The 19352-nt window shown below is 39.7% G+C and overlaps 1 protein-coding gene across 1 annotated transcript; it reads right to left on the bottom strand.

Annotated features, from left to right (window-relative positions):
- Positions 1-639: 639 nt before the first annotated feature.
- grsf1 (G-rich RNA sequence binding factor 1) lies at positions 640-15326 on the bottom strand. Its single transcript, XM_088335172.1, has 10 exons — positions 15042-15326; positions 12465-12606; positions 9458-9613; positions 8556-8687; positions 6671-6809; positions 4642-4757; positions 4406-4500; positions 3155-3290; positions 776-847; positions 640-693 (listed from the first exon to the last, which is right to left on the bottom strand). Exons 1-9 carry the CDS (start codon positions 15237-15239, stop codon positions 795-797), a joined length of 1167 nt encoding a protein of 388 aa, XP_088191298.1. The 5' UTR covers positions 15240-15326; the 3' UTR covers positions 640-693; positions 776-794.
- Positions 15327-19352: the final 4026 nt, after the last annotated feature.

Genomic DNA, 19352 nt, shown 5'->3' with positions numbered 1-19352 from the left:
TCGCTAACCACGCCTAATGTGTAGCTTTGTTTTTCAGTACTATGCTTTGTAAACGTTATAGAGCATATTATTTTATTAAACATTTATTTTTCAGTTTCATAACAACACAGGTTACTTATATGTAACCGCGTTGTACGTGTCCCACCAAAGATCCACATTCACGCTGGACTGGATGATGAGGTTTTTATTATTACAGTTCTGCAAATGGAGTGACAACATTAGCTTTTTTCTGCTGGGTCTGATCTTTTTGTAGTACTCTGGTAAAACTGACAACAAACCCCGCCTCCTAGTCACATGTTAGAAGCCAAAACCAAACCCCACCCCATACCAGCAGATGGCACTGTTGGACTCAGCATTGCAGGACATTTACCAAAAACTATACACATATTTTAGCAGGAATTTCATTAAAATAAAAGTTATTATTACACCCGTTACATATACAAGCCTTAAACATACAAAATATAGCAGCGTCTATGAACTATTAAGGGACGATTCATATAATATGACAAGTTCTGTAGGTATTTGTTCCCCTCTTTTACTAAAAATTAATTTTAGTCAGAAAACTGCAATACCTTGGAAATGCTCCCTCAATTCATAAATATCAATGCGCTTTATGTTTCACAACAAATTAAACACATGTTGACACCAGGTATGTTTTATTCTTTGACTTCACACTTGAATCAATACTGCAGTCTGTGTCAGAGGGAACAAAAAGGGAGAAAGAAGAGTTAGCATAAAGAGAATGGTTTGCTAAATTTCACCTAACCAAACTTACCTGGTGTGGGATTTTTTTTTCACCTTTCCTGGTCAGGCATTGAATTGAGAAAAAGTTCTATGTATCTTTCACCTAAGAACAGCAAAAAATAACACATGAATGTTCAGTAATACAGTGCTGTGGAACGGTATTTGCCCCCCTGCCTCGTTTCTGTGTTTTTATGCATATTTGCCACTCACAACAAGTTTCAGATCTTTAAACCAATTTTAGTATAGCAGAGAAATTTTTGATATGTCAATTCCAGTAATTAATACAAAATTAAAAAGAACCTATTCCTATCTGATCTTATGTGAAAAATGAATCGCCCCCTGAACCTAAAAGCGAATCGAGCCACCTTTGGCAGGGATAACAGAAATCAAACGTTTATGAAAATGGGTAATGAGTCTTTCACAACGGTGTGGAGGAATTTTGGCCCACTCTTCTTTGCAAAACATTTTCAAATCTAACATATTGAAGGGATTTATAGCATTACCTGCCCGTTTATGGTCACACCTCAAAATCTCAATTTAATTTAAATCCAGACTTTGACTTGGCGACTCCAGGACCTTCACTTTGTTTTTTAAGCCATTCAGAAGTGGACTTGCAGGTTTGTTTTGGCTGTTGTTGTGCTGCTGCATGGTCCAAGAGCGTTTGAGTTTGTGGGCACGAACTGATGGCCAAACTTTTCTACGTCAGGTTCTTCATGTTCTTTTTATTAAAAGTTGTGCCATTTTTACACCGTTTGTATCTTGCTAATAAACACCTTCCAAAGACGTCAATCTTTTTTACTTATCACTCCAAAGGATCTTTCTCCATGAGTCTTGAGGATAATCAAGATGCTTTTTGGCAAATGTGAGACAACTTTGTGTTCTTTTGTCTCCCATGGATAGCATTATAGGCCAGTGGCTTTCTTCTCGTGGAGTAACAAATAGTAAATGGTCTGGAGCTGCTTTGCTGCCTCAGGACCAGGACAACTTGTTGTGGTTGACTGAATAATGATTCTGGTGTTCACCAGAAGATCCTGAAGGACAACGTGCCCATAAACTCAAGCGCTCCTGGATCATGCAGCAGGAACACTAGCCCATACATACCAGCAAGTCCAGTCCACCCCTGAACGGCCAAACAATAAAATAGAATATAAACAATAAAAAAAGAGTGGCTAAGTCAAAGTCCGGATTTAAATCCATTTGAGATGCTGTGGTGTGACCAGAAACGGGCAGTTCATGCCAGAAAACCCTCCAACATGGCTAAATTGAAACAATTTTGCAAAGAAGAGTGGGCAAAAAATACTATGCAGAGTTGTGAAAGACTCATTACCAATTATCGTAAAGGTTTCATTTTGTTATTGCTGCTAAAGGTAGTCCAACTCACTATTCGGTTCAGGGGAAAACTACTTTTTCACATAGGGCCAAAAAGGTTTAGATTTTTCGTGCCTTATTAAATAGAATCAACATTTCAAAACGGCATTTTCTTTCTTTGGGTTATCGCTGTGTGATATTAAAATTGGTATGATCTGAAACCTTTGTGACTGATAAATATAAAAAAAATTGAAATTAAGAACAGGGCATATCGTTTTTGACGGCACTGGCAATGACAAAATAAAAACAAATCCACAGAGAAACTCAACTTAAAAGGGAAAAAATATAGTAGAGGAAAGATCTTGGAACTGAACCCAGCCTTAAATTCAGGCCATGTTCTGGCTTAAAATGTCAGTCATTAAGTCGGGTCGGTCGGACTTCTCTCTTGCTGTTTTTTTGGAGCATCTACACAGCATGCACTTACTTTTACTCTAGATATTATTTAGATAAAGAAATGCTTACCAAACTATCATTTCAACTCCAAATCACTAAATCCATTGAAATTTTCCTCCTTAGTGTTGGGGTAAAAGACGCGCGACTTCCTTCTTCCAACTCCCTTACGTCAGACGTCATTTCTGCTTCTTGCCAATTGCTTACAAGCTTTTCAAACATTCTTTCTGCTTTTTCGGGAAATATTTCATTATTTGCAGCTTGTAATCTGCAGAAATTGATTTTCTTTTCAGTGCCATTTGGTTCAGTTTGACTTTCGTTTGCTGCGCTTCAGTACCAAAATGTTCAATTAGGCGCTAAACTTGAAGTGCACACTTGATTTGAGGGACTGAAGTAAACCCCAAACTGCTTAGTTCAGCTAAAACGAACAGTTTTGTGCTGAAATACGCACGGCCGGAGTAAAGCTTCATGTTTACTAGCAGCAAATTAAAGTATCGGGTTTATTTCGGCCTCGTTTATGAAATGAAATTAATCCGTCGGGTTTGGGCGGCCTCGGGTTTATGTACCTGCGACTCGAGTCGGGCTGAAGGTCCGACCTTACCTCTATAATATAGTATTTCTTTCATATGAATGAACTGAATCAAGTGTGTACCTATGTACATTCTGTCTTTGGCCATGGCTGCCACAGCGTCGTGATGGCTGGCAAAGTAAACGTCAGCCTCGCCGCTTGGCTTGCCTGTGGGTCCCAGTTCCAGGCAGATTTTGGACACCACCAGCGGGGAGAAGAACTGTAAGACAGCAAAAACGGTTTATAACAAGATCATGATACGGTTAACCCTCGTTGCGTCGTGCTTCGTGACATCAGTGCATGGCGGGTCAAAAAATATTGTGCAATCGTTATCCCCGAATGCATATCACTGCGAGTTGGGAGCTGGTGGAGTGCAATTTTTGTTTGGACTCGCAGCTCTTTTTTGCCCTGTCCACCAAAAAGTGAATTGCACTCATGTGGCCCCGATCAACTATCCACAATCGCATTGTTGCAAGTGGTGACCAGCAGAATGCCCGGTAGCCTTTTTTTTTGCTGTCGCTGTTTTTTTGCCCTAAAATGAACTGCACTTGTCCGGCTGTGATGTGTTATGCCCATTTGCATGACGTGACTTGCAGGAATTGGAAGAAGACACTTTTGTCAGGAAGCGTGACATTTTTGGGCCACCTAAAATGAAATGATTATGACAACTATCCATTATCTTCAGTCTTTTGCTGAGAGCAGGGGCCAGCGACGCTTCAAGCCACTGAACCATCCCACCTAAAACAAACCTGCACTGATTTGGCCGCGATGCGGAATTCCCAGTCGACTATTGCTGAAAACAAGAGCCGAGACAACCTATTCAAGGTTTGCGCGCTTGCTTATTTTTTCCATTCTGTCCACTAAAAAGTGAACTGCAATTATGCGGATGTGATCCATTATGTGTGATAGCGCATTGCCCCTAGCCAGGACAGGCAGAACAATTTTTTTTTGCCATTCTGTCCACCAAAAAGTGAAATGCTCTGGTGCGGCAGCAATCGATTATACCCAATCCAATATTTCTGCGAGCAAGGACCGCACTTTTGTCGGGAGATGTGCCGTTCTGACTCGTGTAAAATTAAAAGCAAGATTGTGGCCGCAGTCCATTATCCCCAGTCCACTTCTGGTAAGAGCATAGGCCGGCAGATGGCATTTTTTTTTTGGTTCAGCCCGCTTTAGCCTGCCAATGTGACCCACCTTTACCCTGCACTATTCTGACTGATGTTATTCCCAGTTGACTATTGTTGCGAGCAAGTGTCAAGAGCAACTTTCTGCCCTGATTATTGCGATAGATGAGTGATAAAACTAATCATGTGGTGATTTTCAAGTAGGGATTACCTTTACAAGATCCACTCCAGTGATTTGGAAAGGAAGTCCTCTCAAGTGGACGTGATGGGACAACGTGGACTGTTGAGGAGGGATTGATGCAGCAGCTAAACACAGTCATTTTTTGAAGAAACATTAGGTGCGATTTCTTTGGTGTGTGTTATCCAAAAGTAAGATCTTGACACATTTCATACTTGTTTTTATTTTATAAACAATATTCTTGTTTTTCAAAACCAAAATGAAATTACCCGGTCTGTCTGGAGAAAATCCGGGCCTGAAATTCTTCCTGGTTGTTTCATTTAGTGTAGAATTGCTCCGGTCTGAAGGAATCTCTTGACTGCTGCTGGGAAAAACTTCGATATATCTAGCATAGGAAAAGAGAACGAAAACCACTGAGGTGACATGAAATCCAGTTTGTGAAAGCCTTACACTTTTCTGATCGTTTCCACTCATTAGGTGCCATAACGTATGACGTCCACAGAAGCATTGTCCTGGAGTGCCAAAACTTAAAAATAAGCTAATTTTTATTTTATTTTACTACTTTGGAATACTATTAGAGTATCAAGGTTTCAGAAATTATAACAGTATGATAGCAGGTGCGGCTTTCATCCGATCTTTGTCCACACATTGAGGAAGCACCCACTTCCTAATCTTGCCTTCTGTATCAAGCGATTGAAGTGTGTTGATGGCCAAGACAGTATAAGACTAGGCACTATCTTCGATAAGACAGATTTCTACTGTGTAATGCTGAAAAAAGCTCGACAACAGTGTATTCAATCCTCTGGCAACCAGTACAGTGGAATTTCGGTTTTTTAACGCCTCTCAGTTCGAACAAATCGGAGTCCGACCAAAAATTTTAGAGAAATTCTTGCTTCGCTGTTCGGTCAAAAAATTGGAGTTCGAACGCCGGTAATGCGTGAGTGCGTACGCTAAAATGCGATGCTGAGCGGCGTACGGGTGGAGATGGCTCCTTTCGTGACCAACTGTTATCGCGTGCGGACGTGCTTCGTTTTGCTTTCGCTTTTAATATAGGTGTACCAAGTGTTTTAGCCCCTCATTATGCCTCCGACAAAAGTCAGTGCAAGCAGCAAAGTTGCTACAAGTGAAAAAAAGAAAAGTAGTGCGTACAACTATTGCATTTAAGAAAGAAATAATAGCAAAATATGAAGGAGGTGTGCGAACGCCTTCTGCTGGCCACCACCAAGGTAAGAAATCCTATTCATAATTGTTTTCTTTATCCTTTTTTTTTTTACACGTTCATGTTAGCGTAATCTTTCGTACGGAAGATTACGATAACGCGAACGTACGATTAGCCTGGGTTAGCTTTGTTTACGTTGAACATTCGAGGTAAACATTCAGGGTGTTGGAACGAAGCCCGACTTTCAGGGTGTTGGAACAGAGCCCCCATTCCAATGAACCGCTCACCACTTGTTGTGGAAACCCGGGTGCTGAATGACTCTTAAACGACCTGATTTTTTTCTTTTTACACATTCATGTTAGCGTAATCTTTCGTACGGAAGATTACGATAACGCGGACGTACGATTAGCCCGGGTTAGCTTTATGTTTATGTTAAACATTCAAGGTAAACATTCGGGGTGTTGGAACGGATTCAAACGTTTACATTATTTTTAATGGGAAAAATGATTTCGGTGATCGAACAAATCTGTTTTCGAACAGGGTTCTGGAACCGATTATGGTCGAGAACCGGGGTTCCACTGTAAATGGTTAATAGAGAGGAGGCAGTCTCCTGATTCTTATTTCTAGTGAAGCGATAATTCAAAAAGAACTGGGCTGAGTTTTAGGCGAACCTTTCATTTTTAGTCAACTTTCTTTGAAATAATATAGAAATAGTGGAAATGTAGAAAAAAAAATTAGCAACTTGTTTTTTGGGTATTATATTTTGAACCAAAATTTTCATTAAAGATCAAAACACTTTTCATACTTCAATAAGCAATATAACGCTGGAAATCAGCTAAAATACAAGACCCCGTATTAACAATTTACCACTAGAAAATATTTTGATGATTTTACTTTGCAGTGTGTATCTGAAATAAACATAATAAAGATTTGAAATGTAATAAATGTAAATAAATAAATAACCCCCACTAAGATCCTGCAACGTTTCGATTTTAAGGTAGATCAGGTTTTATGTTTTGTTTGATTAATAGTTAAATATACCCCAATTTCCACTTGTTTTAAATTATTCACTTGATGTATCGTTTTATATTTTTTTCCTTCGGTTTTTGAGATTCTAGATTTTATTGATATTGTCTGACCTGTTCCCGATGAGCTCTCGGTCTCTTTCCAGTGCTTGATCGGCCGCTTCCTGCGTGGAAAAGCAAACAAAGGCCTCCCCCGTCCTTCGCCCCCTGCTGTTTTTCTTGATGGTGATGCCTTTGTCCATTATCTCCAAACCTGAGTCACAAAAACAGACTTTTCACTTATGCATGCATACCTTGCTCTGCAAAAGTACTGTCCCTTCAAGAACTTTTTGACCTATTGCAATATTTAAGCCTTCAAACTTGTACATAAAAAAAAAACCTCAAAATATTGTCTAAGAATCAACAACATGTGAAACACAATCGTGAAAAGACACTAAATTTATTCATTTATTTTACTAGACGTTGCAAAATTGTTGGACCCTTTGAGTTAATCCTTTTCTGCGATTACAGGTATGTACGTTTCTATAATAAAATAATAATAATAAATAATTTCCTTGTATTGTCATTCTGTGTAACAATGTACACAGAACGAAATGTCGATTGCACCTGACCCGTTGTAGCGAGCCGATGCAGCCGCAGCCAACAGAGGGCGCCGCCGACCACTTTTCAAGTCTTAGGAATGACTCGGCCGGGGCGCGAACCACCGACCTCCCAGTCTCAAAGCGGGCGCCTTACCATCTAGGCTACTATATGTTTTATACATCTTGAAACTGAGAGATTTTCCCATTCTTCTTTACAAAACAGCTCAAGTTACTTAGATTTTATGGTCGTCGTTGTGCACGGCAATTTTCAGATTTTTCCACCAGCGCTCTATAGGATTGAAGTCTGGACTTTGGCTTGGCCACTCTAAAACCTTCCTATTGTTAGTTTTTAACCATTCCATTGTAGATTTTGCTTTATGCTTAAGGTCGTTGTCCTGTTTGAAGGTGAACCTGCGCCCCACTCTCAGGTTTCATTCAGACTCCAACAGATTTCCTACCCAAATAGTTTTGTATTCAGCGCCATCCATCATCCCTAACCATTTTCCCAGTCCCTGCTGAAGAAAGCAACCCTAGAGCATGATGCTACCACCACCATGTTTGACAGAGGGGTTAGTGTTTTCAGGGTGATGTGCAGTGTTACTCTTATGCCAAACGTAACGCTTTGCATTGAACCCAAAAAGTTCAATTTTGTGTCTTCTTCCAAACAGGCCTTTTTATGGTATTCTTTCAGAAAGGGCTTTTTTCTTGCCAGATGTATGCAGAGCATGACTAAGAGTTGTCCAATGCACAGATTGTCCCACCTCAGCTCTGTATGCCTGGTCATCCAATGTGATAATGAGCCTCTTGGTTTCCTCTCTAAATATATTTTCCCTTTGTTTGGGGCAAAGATTTAGAGGGAATGGCAGGTCTTGTTAGGTTTGCAGTGGTTTTATGCTCTCCATTTTTATATTATTGCTTGCTCAGTGGTTTGTGAGATGTATAAATGTTGCAAAATCGCCACAACTTTATCCTGTACCTACGTCATTTAGTCCTCATAATGCTGTCCTGTTCTGCAGTGTCTGCTTTCACAGACCTCTGAGCCAATCACAGAGCAAGTCAATTTAAACTAAGACTTAAATGTGCTATGTCATTGTTAGTCATTTAGGCCAACATTGGATCATTCAGAACTTATTAGGGAACTTCCGGAGTCAGTTGGCTGAGCTGAGGGAACAGGCGGGCAATGTTTTTGCAACACCTACTTATCATTTTTTCTTTGAAAAAATAATGTGAAATATTAAAATATTTTGGGTTCCACTTCACGATTGCGTCTCACATGTTGTGATTCTTAAAGCTAAAAAAAAAAACATATTTATTAAGTTTGAAGCCAGAAAAAAAGGCAATAAGACAAAAAGTGCTTGAGGGGACAATACATTTGCTTGACACTACCAAAGTATAGGAGTTAATTGGGATCACCGTACCAGTAAAAAAACGCACAATGTCGTCCTCTGTTGAGGTGAAGGGGAGACCTCGGATCCGGACCACCCTGGTGTCAGCGGGACCCACTGCTTTCTTCAGGATGTCCTCAGCATTGTCGTCTGTGACTTCATACACTGAAAAGGAGAAAAAAAATGAGGTAGACTTAATCTTATAACCATTTCCATGATTTGTACAGCTTTTTCATGGCCAAATTCAAGCACTCTCAAGGATTTTCAAAGTCAATTTTCCAATTTCTCCATTAACATTGAAATCAAAATTCCTGTGTGGATCATTTATTTTGCAGATCCACGAATATATCTGCGATTTACATACACCGTTTTTAATCTTGAGTTTATATTAAAACACGATTTGCAGATATTACCTAAATCGAGAATATATATGTGGATCTCCGCTAAAATCGACAAGCTTACATTTTTAGTTGCAGGAAAATCTTTCCTTAATTCTTTGCATTGCTCATAACAAATGCCCATGATATAAGTAATCCTTGCACTAATACACATTTTATAGTGCCCTGTTTAGGTATAGCATGCACCTGTGCTAGGACGTTTCAGAGGACAAATGCATTACAAACTAATGCTAGCTGCCTTTAATCTCAGGGAATATGCAATAGCAAAGAAAAGCCACCAGAGATCAGTGTCCGCGTCCTTTTTAAATCATACTTTGTGTGAAACATGGCCACAATTTCAAGCACTTCACCCAAAATTCAATCACTTTTCAACCCTTGAAAACAGAACATGGAAATTCAAGCATTTAAGGATTTCAAGATCCCGTACAAACCCTGTGAGTAGTAGAATGTCTACAATTTGGCTGCCAATCAGATACAGAACACAAATCTAGGTTTCTATAGATCACTTTTCTTTTATGCTAGGTTTAGAGCTCAAACCTTCCACATAGCGAGCACCGAGATATTGCCGGTGCTTCCCGAGTGCCTTGCTCACGTCTTCCTCGTGCTCCAACTCCACGAAAGCACGTCCCGACGCTCTCCCCTGGTGGTCCAAAACCAGGTGCACGCCGGATGTGCCGCCGCGAATCCGACAAGCTGAAGAGACAAACAAATTTGGTCACCTTTTCACTACAATCTGAAATGCAGCCTCTAATAATAATAGTAATAATACATTCTACTTTAAAGCGCCTTTCAGGACACCCAAGGTCGCTGTACACAGAATACCAAACCACAATAAAACAAGCAAGTCAATTAATTCATTCGTTCTTGCCCATGTGAAGAGTCCAACTTTTTTGCAATAAAACACAAATCTTGCCATCAATTTAGTCCCAAACATATAGCAGTGTTCATTTTACCTGTGAAAAGTGATGGATCCCGGGGACTCGCATGCTCAAAAATCTATGGGTCCCAACAGAGATATATGGGTCCCCAAAATTTAGTGTGCTCCATGCCCTTACAAACTGTCGTATTTTCCCTTACAAAAACATGTTTGTTTATATAGTTTAACATGTTATATTGTAAATGTGTTTCCTTATATCATATATATTGTTAATTAACATTTTTATTGTGAGATACTGAGTTGCTCGACATGAATGAGGTTTATTATAAAAAAAGTTCAAAAATGCTTGGACGTTCACTGTAGAAGGAAAACATACATGCAAATATAATTAAGTAGAATAATACATTCTCTTATTTCAAATTATTGCATTAAATTATTGTTGGTACTATACTGATTAAAGGGATAACCACAAACCTGTCTTTTTCCATTCTCTCCTTTTATACTTCCTTTTTTTCTTAACTTCTTTATACAACATAATAATTCCTAATATAATGCATCAAAGCAAATGAGCCGTTTGAGAGCCGGCTCTTTAAGGAGTTGAGCCGAAAAAGCCAGTTCTCTAAAAAGAGACGGACTACACAACTCGAACTTGAGATCGGCGTGCAGACGAAAACTCGAACCGCGAGACCAAAACAACAACGGCGGCTCTGCCTGACGAAAAGTTTGGAGTGCGGTAAATCTTTGTTAAAATATGATAATTACAATTTCGTGTCAAAAAAGTCGTTGATTTGACACGATGCAAAAATAATGCGTCTAGGACGCAGGGGCGCGGGCAAACAAGAACACTGTTAGTAGTATATAAAACAAATATATAACTGTATTAAAAATTATAGTACCTTAATACAAACACATTGTTGTACAATTTACATCGTTTTAGAGCAGGGGTCTCAAACTCAGTTTACTTGGGGCCCGGTGGAAACAGTCTGGGTTACGCTGAGTCGCATCAGGTTTTTCCACAAGAAAAGCTCAGATAAAAACATTCCAATGTTCTATAATAATTTTATTTTTAACACTAAGATGAAACAAATAATCATGTTAAAAATAATAAAATTATTCAGGAATAAATAATAACACAGACAATAAAACAACAGAAGAAACCATATATAGATGCAGACTAGACAATAAAATCCTTTTGGTTCCGTTCAATCGTCTGTACCAACAACTATTTAAGAATCTAAACATAGATAGATAGATAGATAGATAGATAGATAGATAGATAGATAGATAGATAGATAGATAGATAGATAGATACTTTGTTCATCCCCGAAGGGAAATGACTAGAACAGCAAAAATGAACTGTTCTGAATATGGTTTATCTAGCTTACTCCTTGCTGCTAAGAAAATGTTAAATAATACGAACATGATGGGAGATTTATTAAGGCTGTTGCACGATACAGAACTGTATTTAATCGGACTTTTTACCGAAAATACAATGTTGGCGACAACATTAACGTGATATATTTGGAAATTATTTGAATACAAACACACGACCAATTAAAGAGACCCCTCTTTTTGCCTGGACTTTCTTTTCTCTGCTTTTTACTATTTTTTTTTTTTTTTTATGTTCTCATTTAATTTTGTCCTAGCCTTTTACCTCCTTTTTTTCGTGCTTTGCTCTTTTTGGTTATTTATTTTCTTTTTAATTTCTTTCTTTTTTTTCCCCAGAACTTTTCACTTTTTTTCCTCTTAGTCTCATTTTCTTTTCTTTTCTCCCTTTTCCTTTTATTCTTCTCCTTTTGTTTCTTTTTTTCTTAGATTTTTCTTTTTCATTTTGGTGTTTTTTTTCCTTTAATCACCCACCCCCCCTTTTTTTTAAAGTCTTTTTTTTTTCGATGTAACGAGCTGCTAAAAGCTACCGGCCCCTTCCCAGTTTGTTTTGTTTCGGAGACATTGACCTGTGAGCCCGCCCACCCTAGCTGTTTGACTGACAGCATACGCCAGCCTATGACATTGCATAACGTGCTCCTTGCAAACTTTGCTTCGCCTTTATTAGCCATCCATCCATCCATTATCTGCACCGCTTATCCTCAGTAGGGTCACTGGAGTGCTGGAGCCAATCCCAGCTGTCCTCGGGCAGTGGGCAGGGGACACCCTGAACTGGTTGACAGCCAGTCGCAGGGCACACAGAGACGGACAACTCACTCGCTCATTCTCACCTAGGGACAATTCGCACCGGCCAATTTACCTGACATGCATGTTTTTGGAATGTGGGAGGAAACCGGAGTTCCCGGGGGAGAACATTCACACTTCACACAGGAACGTTCAATCTCATGACCTCAGAACTGTGCCGCACACGCGCTAACCAATGCGCCGCCGCGCTGCCCCTTTATTAGCCAGTGTCGTTAAAACTTGCTTGATTGGCCACCAAAGATGAAACCTTAACTGTGAAAATTTTGGTTGGCCCAACACTCCATCATTTAAATAAGAGAGGGGGGGACAAACACATGGAACTAGCAATCCTAGAGAAAAACACAGTGTCTTGAGATTACACAACTGTACTACGTCGCATTAACGTTTAGATTTTGGTTCCTTTTTTTTTAGAGTGTGGACCATTGTATGGATTTGAAATAGGAACCCAACTTGAGATGAGAATTTGATTCGTCTCACCGGAGAAGAAGTGCACAACATCCTGAGCTGTGCACGACCACGGCAGTCCGATCACCTGCACTATGTACACCTCCTTACTCTTGGTGGGCAGCGTGTCGGGCGTATACTTCGGAAGTGGAGGATATTCTTCCTCCCACGGCGCCTGGAAATGAAAGAGGACGTACACAATGATAAACAAGTCGGGGTGATAAATGTAGAAAATTACACACTGTATAGCATAACGGTGGAGCCAATTGTGAAATAAAAGACATTGGTAAAAGTTATTTTTAATTTTACCATATGGAAAAAGATATGAAGTCTTAAAGGTCTGGAAACAGTACTGCAAGGTCATGTTGAAAGTTCCCAAAATAATAATTACCGTATTTTCCGCACTATAGGGCGCACCGGGTTATAGGGCGCACCCCCAAAAAATAGTTTTTGGTCCTATATCTTCCATAGATAAGGCGCACCGGATTATAAGGCGCTACAATGGGAACGTGGACAAAACAGTCAAATGGTTCAGTCCAACTTCTTACCCCCTTAACATTCCCAAAACTTGCAAAGAAGCAAATACAAGTCGTAGACACGTGCGGATGCGGCGTCCGTACGATGTCACTCAAATGCATCGATTCAAATATCATTCGGAAGGTTAAAGTCTTGGGATTCAAGAAATGCCAACCATTCCTTAGTTTCTATTTTCTTTTTCGCTCGTAACTTTACTGTGCATATGACAATAAACACTTGGAATTGAGTTGAATTCACTCAACTCATCACAGCAACATCAGGATGGTTCTAAAACAAGATACCGGGGAAATATAAAGCCGCATAACTCACCTAAGTTCTCACGTTCAATAATGATACGCAATCATGGTCTTCTTACAACCGTGAGTGAAGTCAATCCAGACTAATGAAACATGTTTCTTTATGGCGTACTTTAGCAAGCTTGCTATTCAGTCATCTTTTTCGGCCAATTGCAGGGTTTGTCTTGGCCCTCTAGCCTATCCGAGGTTCCGAATAACTTCAGCCAATAGTGATCGATTTAACGGATGATTGACACATCTTTTTCGGCCATTTGCAGGGTTTGTTTCGGCCCTCTCGCCTATCCGAGGCTCCGGATAACATTAGCCAATAGTGACTGATTCAAATGATGATTGACACATTGGTTAGCCAATGAAACGCCGGTATATAAATCCCAGCATACACCGCGGACTACTTCGCATTTGGGGGAAAATCTAGTTGGCGGCTGCTTGCATTAGTTGCAAGACTTTGCGACTTAATATTGATCCATATATAAGGCGCACTGTATTATAAGGCGCATGGTCAGCTTTTGAAAAAAATAAAGGCTTTTAGGTGCGTCTTATAGTGCGGAAAATACGATAAGCAGAAAGTGGTAGACACATCATATTAACTCATTCAATGTCAGACGTTTCTCTCAAATGCAAAGAACCAGTGTTAATATGTAAGCAACTACCTGATTCTGGTTTCCTCTCATTCTTTTTCAACATTACATTGATCAATTATCTTAAACCAAGTTTAATAATAGTTACACCAAGTTAATTTTCTTTTTAATTAGCATATTTGGTATTGGAGTCATCCAAAAGTATTCAAAAGTAATCAAGTTACATTACTGCAAGATTATGGTATTTGAATTACGTTACTGATTACATTTTTCAACAGTTAATTAGTCACTATATTGTGTTATAATTTTTAAGTAACCCTAACCCTGCTTTGTACTTTGAAAAACAACTGCGACCAGATGAAGAAGGTGCTGTATATCTGTCAGATCAGGAGGCTTTTACTGCTACTGGTATCCATGGAAACCAGTAGTATCTGTTACATATGGGAGCAAACCCCTGAAAGACTTTAAATATTTGACTATAAAGGATTTTATACGATTAAATACAAGTTACATTTATCAATTGCATTGAAGATTTTCACTGAGTGGGCTTCAGGTCATGCTATTCTAAATTCGGAATGTTTTGGCTGGGGAATTTTGATAACAGGACTCTGACGAAGGACGTCAGGCATTGTTTTGATAAATGCTCGGTATTGTTTTGAGTTTCTCCAGACATCGAGGCGAGGGGGTGGACCCCACGTGGGGGCTTTCATTGGCACGCCCATAGGAGGAGCCGACACACCAGAAAATTGAGAGAGGAGGCTCAAGCGACACTAATTCGGCCTTATATTCGATGGCGTTCACTTAGTTTAATTGTTTAAGAAATTTAATCTGCCCCCGTGTGCAAATGCCGGTCTCTTGTCCATCTTTTCACATCAAGAAACGAGCGCGAAGTGTTAGGAGAATGTAGGTTGTGTTCGGTTAATGGGGTCAGATAACTAATTCGAACAATTTGGGAAACGGAACATTTCAATATGTACACCCCCTACACAACGATTGGTGTGTGAGCGTGTGGGTGAATGGGTAAGTGTGAAGCACATTGTAAAGCGCTTTGGGAGGTCTTCTTTGACTTGAAAAGCGCTATATAAATGCAGACCATTTACAATAAACTGGCCTGGGGAGGGATGCACGCTGCCAGGGTCTGCTTGCACAAGACACCCCACAAATCCGTGGACAGTGAACCGACGAACTGCGATGCTAACCTTGCTGCACAGGGGACGCGTGTGGCTCCTCACAACGCCGATACTTTGGAGACGACACTGGCCGAGAAAGGAGGCTGAAGTTCGGGTGGTAGAAGTCCAAATGGGCTGCGGAAAGCGATCACATCTGGTTCTCGTCTGCTGGCTCATCGCCACACAGCGCTGGAGGAACGTCAACACTGACCTCCTGCTAACACTCATGCTAGCCTCAACTTAGATCAAGTTTGTATCCTAGGAAAGTGATAACACCAGACGCTGTAGTTTGCAATGTACACAAAAATACATAAGAAAGAAACATTTAAAAAGTAACTAAAATTAAGATCGTGATCATTCTCACGTGGATCTGGTTGCCAAGGACGTCGCAGGGAGAAACTGCATAACACTTTTTGTATCCGGTTCAGTATTCAAAATAAAACACACTTCGTTTTCTTGTGCAAAAAAAAACTATGTGTTTGGACTTTTTTTTATCCTAAATAACCTCATACAGAGAATCAAGGTTTAAGTCGTAAATTCGATCGATAAGTTGATATTTTAACGGGTTTATATTAAAATGATCGATCTCATCCGTGTGTTTTTTAAGCACGTACTTCCGTTTATTTTCCGGTTTTGCTTTGACCGTTACTACGGCGATGTCATGAGATTATAGTGCCTTGGACTGCACACTGCCCTCTTGAGGTCTGGAAGAATTGGTAAAGAACCAAACTCGATATGACTTTTTTTCTAGAACGTACCTGTCAATTTATATATACGGTGTTCCCTCTAAGCTGCGCACGTGTGCAAATGTGCATTGCTTGCACATTCTCAGCGCACAAGAAAATCAAGCCGGTGCACAAAAATCAGGGCTCGAAATTGCTAATTCAGAAGAAAATTAAGTCAAAGTTACAGTGCATGAAGGTAAAAATACACGGGTTCCCGTGACATTGTGTCCTAAATGCGGTATTTTGAAGTCGAACGAAGTTGAGTAAAGTTAGTAGAGTATGTCGAGAATCGGCTTCTTCGGCTCGGCTCACTAAAAGGAACCGACTCTTTCGGGTCCTAAACGGCTCATCAGGTTGTTTTTGCTTCTTTAATCCCAACATGACCAAATATCAAGTAAAATTATGCACAAAATGACTTAACAGAAGGAGGGAATAGAACAAAAAAGAAAAAAATACCAACATGAAAAAGTGATGAAAAGCTGAGAAAAAAAAGAAATAAAAGGAAGAGAAAAAAAAATGAAAATTTTAGAAAAAAGCCAGAAAAAAAGAAAAGAAATAAATGTAGGAAAAAAGTAAATAGAGAACCAAAAGCAAAAAGTAACAGCTCGGAAAAAATAAACATAATGAGTTTTTTTTTAAGGAATTTAAAAAAGTAGAAAAAAAACACAGAAAAAAAGATGAAAGTTCGTGTTGCATTCAAATAATTTCCAATGATATCAAGTGAATCTTGTTGCCACCATTGTACTTCCACTAAAAAATATGATTAAGTACAGTTCTGTATCTTACAACCGACTAAATAAGCCCCCAAAAATGTTCATATTATGCGACAAAATATATCAGGAAATAAAAAGAAATGGATATCTTGTGAAAGAATTGTAAGAACAAACGACGTTTGTAGCCCGTACAACCTTGGCAATAGTACATGAGTCAATTCATTCAAAAGAGAAAAATCATTTTGCATTGCCGGAAACTCAGCAAAATGTAACTTGATGTCAAGTTTTGGACATGTTTGATCATTAATTAGCTTGCCACATTCAGGATTATGGTTGCTCACTGTTGTTTCAAGCGTTGCTCACCGACTTTGTGTGAACGCTCAGACCCGTGGAAAATTACAGGGAACATTGCTTATATATACGTTTTATTTTATGTGCGAAAACATAGTTAGCAATTCATTTAAGTTTTTTAAAAATATTTTATTTATATTTTTGTATACATTGCAACTTATTTTGAGAATTATTGTTGTTGCTGTGGTTGCATTTATTCCGGGCGGCGGGGCGTCTGGGAAGAAAACGAGGGCACAAGATGAATTCAAGGATTTTGGGCGTGATCGGGGAAGATGTCATCTTTTCGGGTGACATCAAATGGTCTGCATTTATATAGCGATTTTCAAGTTAATGAAGACCCCCCCAAACCGCTTTACCCATTCACACCCACACTAACACACCAATAGGTGGCTAGCCATGTAAATCTACCTGCTTAATGGGGGCATCAGGAATTCAGTGTCTTGCCCAAAGACACTTCGACATATAATATGGAGTAGCTGGGAATTGAACCTGTGACCTTGATCTCAAAACGAGCGCTCCTGAGCTAATGCCGCTGGTTTGGAATCAATGTTGACTGGGTCCCCCAAACGTAGGAAGGTCCCCAAAATGACACGTTTACTAATTATGGGAAAAGTATTGAATGTTTTAAATACCATTAAAAAGTTCATGTTATCAGATTTTATTGTAATCCCCTGCAGATTTGTGGTCACGGCGAGGAGACCCGGGTACATACAAGTTTAAATTTCCCTACGGGGATGAATAAAGTATCTATCCATCTATCTATCTATCTATCTATCTATCTATCTATCTATCTATCTATCTATCTATCTATCTATCTATCTATCTATCTATCTATCTATCTATCTATCTATCTATCTATCTATCTATCTATCTATCTATCTATCTATCTATCTATCTATCTATCTATCTATCTATCTATCTATCTATCTATCTATCTATCTATCATACACAAACTGTCCACTAGGGGACGCAGTCATTCCACTCATTCCCTAAGGCCTGAGTTCTTTGAACTGGGGTGAATTGCGAATGTTTAGTTATGTCTGTGGTAATGGGAAAATCAATTTATTTATCTACCCTGGTCATATTCCTCGAGAGGGGTGACCGACAGCAGGACAAAAACATACGAAAACAAAGAAAATTTTAAAAAAGTAGCAAAAAAATAAATTGACCATGGCCAACCCAAATGCCCAAACACCCAAACAAGTTAAGTACCTCGGCATCCAAGTTGGCCATGCTTTCGTCCCTCCAGATGAAACGGGACACCAGAAAGTGGCCATGTCACTCAGGTCAGGGTGACACAACACACTCTTCTGTTCAACAGCAGGGGCCGACATCTTTCACTGGTTTACCCATGCCGCATCATATGGGTGCCCTTTCCAACCCTTAGAAATAATGGGAAAATGAAAGTAGAAAAGGTGGTCCTAAAGAAAGGAAAGTGTACGTGGCCCGGTAGTCCGGTGGAAACAAAAGAAGAGTCTTTGGAAATAAAAAGGAAAATGTCTTTTGGGTTCATGGCCAACATGATCAGGAGAAAAGAAAGAATGGGTTGGTCTTTGTCGAGCTGGGTTCATTCATTGAGCTGGGCTGATTTGCCCTACATGTGACAATTTTAAAGCAGTTGTAAGGGGTTGCTTATATGTGATGTAGGCTTGTATATTAGTATATAAGGTACATTCTACTATTTCTACTTTAAAATGAAAAATCCTTTAATTGGATAAATTGGACAAGTAGAATGTATTTCTTGTTTGGGTCATATCTTGTCATTAGGGTGGAATGGAGGGTCCTCAAGTCACACCAGTTGAGAACCACTGCACCGGACCAGTGTTTTTTAACTGGTGGGTTTCGGACCCGTTTTCAGAAGAAGAAAAATGAATCAGAGGGTAAATCATACCCTTAAAAGTTGGTAATCCCTGGGTCGATTTCTTCTTCCTGCTCAGTCAGTTGGCGCCATCTCAATTGTGTTTGAGATGGACAGGATCTCATTTAATTGTGATTTTGTTTGTTGGGACAGATGTGGTCAGGATCAAAACAGGTCATAGCCGGAGACAGACGGGAGCAAAAACCGGACAGGTGGGAGTCAGGGTCGAAAAAGGCTTGCCTAGTATACACTGAGGTTAGCAGATGGACTGACCACAGGGGATTGACAGGTTTTATTTTCTGTGTTTTTCAGTGTGTGTTTACATTAAAATGGAAAGTTTATTCTTTCTTTTTTCTTCTATCCCTCTTATTGCCTATGTTGTTGTTCATTGATCCATTATCTGCACCACTTATCCTCAGTTGGGTCGCGGGGGAGCTATCTTCGGGCAGTGGGCAAGGGAAGCCCTCAACTGCTTGCCAGCCAGTCACAGGGTACACAGGTACAGACAATTCACTCGCTCGTACATACCTAGGGACAATTTGGACTGGCCAAATAACCTGACACGCATGTCTATGGAATGTGGGAGGAAACTGGAATGCCCAGAGGAAACCCACAGAAGCACGGGGAGAACATGCAAACCCTGCACTGAAGGGGTGGTAGCTGGATTTGATCCTATGACCTTAGAACTGTACCG

The sequence above is a fragment of the Urocampus carinirostris genome, chromosome 5, assembly GCF_059441175.1.
Source record: "Urocampus carinirostris isolate Australia breed hairy pipefish chromosome 5, RoL_Ucar_1.0, whole genome shotgun sequence".
NCBI classification, from domain to species: Eukaryota; Metazoa; Chordata; class Actinopteri; order Syngnathiformes; family Syngnathidae; genus Urocampus; species Urocampus carinirostris.
The sequence above is the reverse complement of the archived record's forward strand: the minus strand, read 5'-3'. Positions and strand labels throughout refer to the sequence as shown.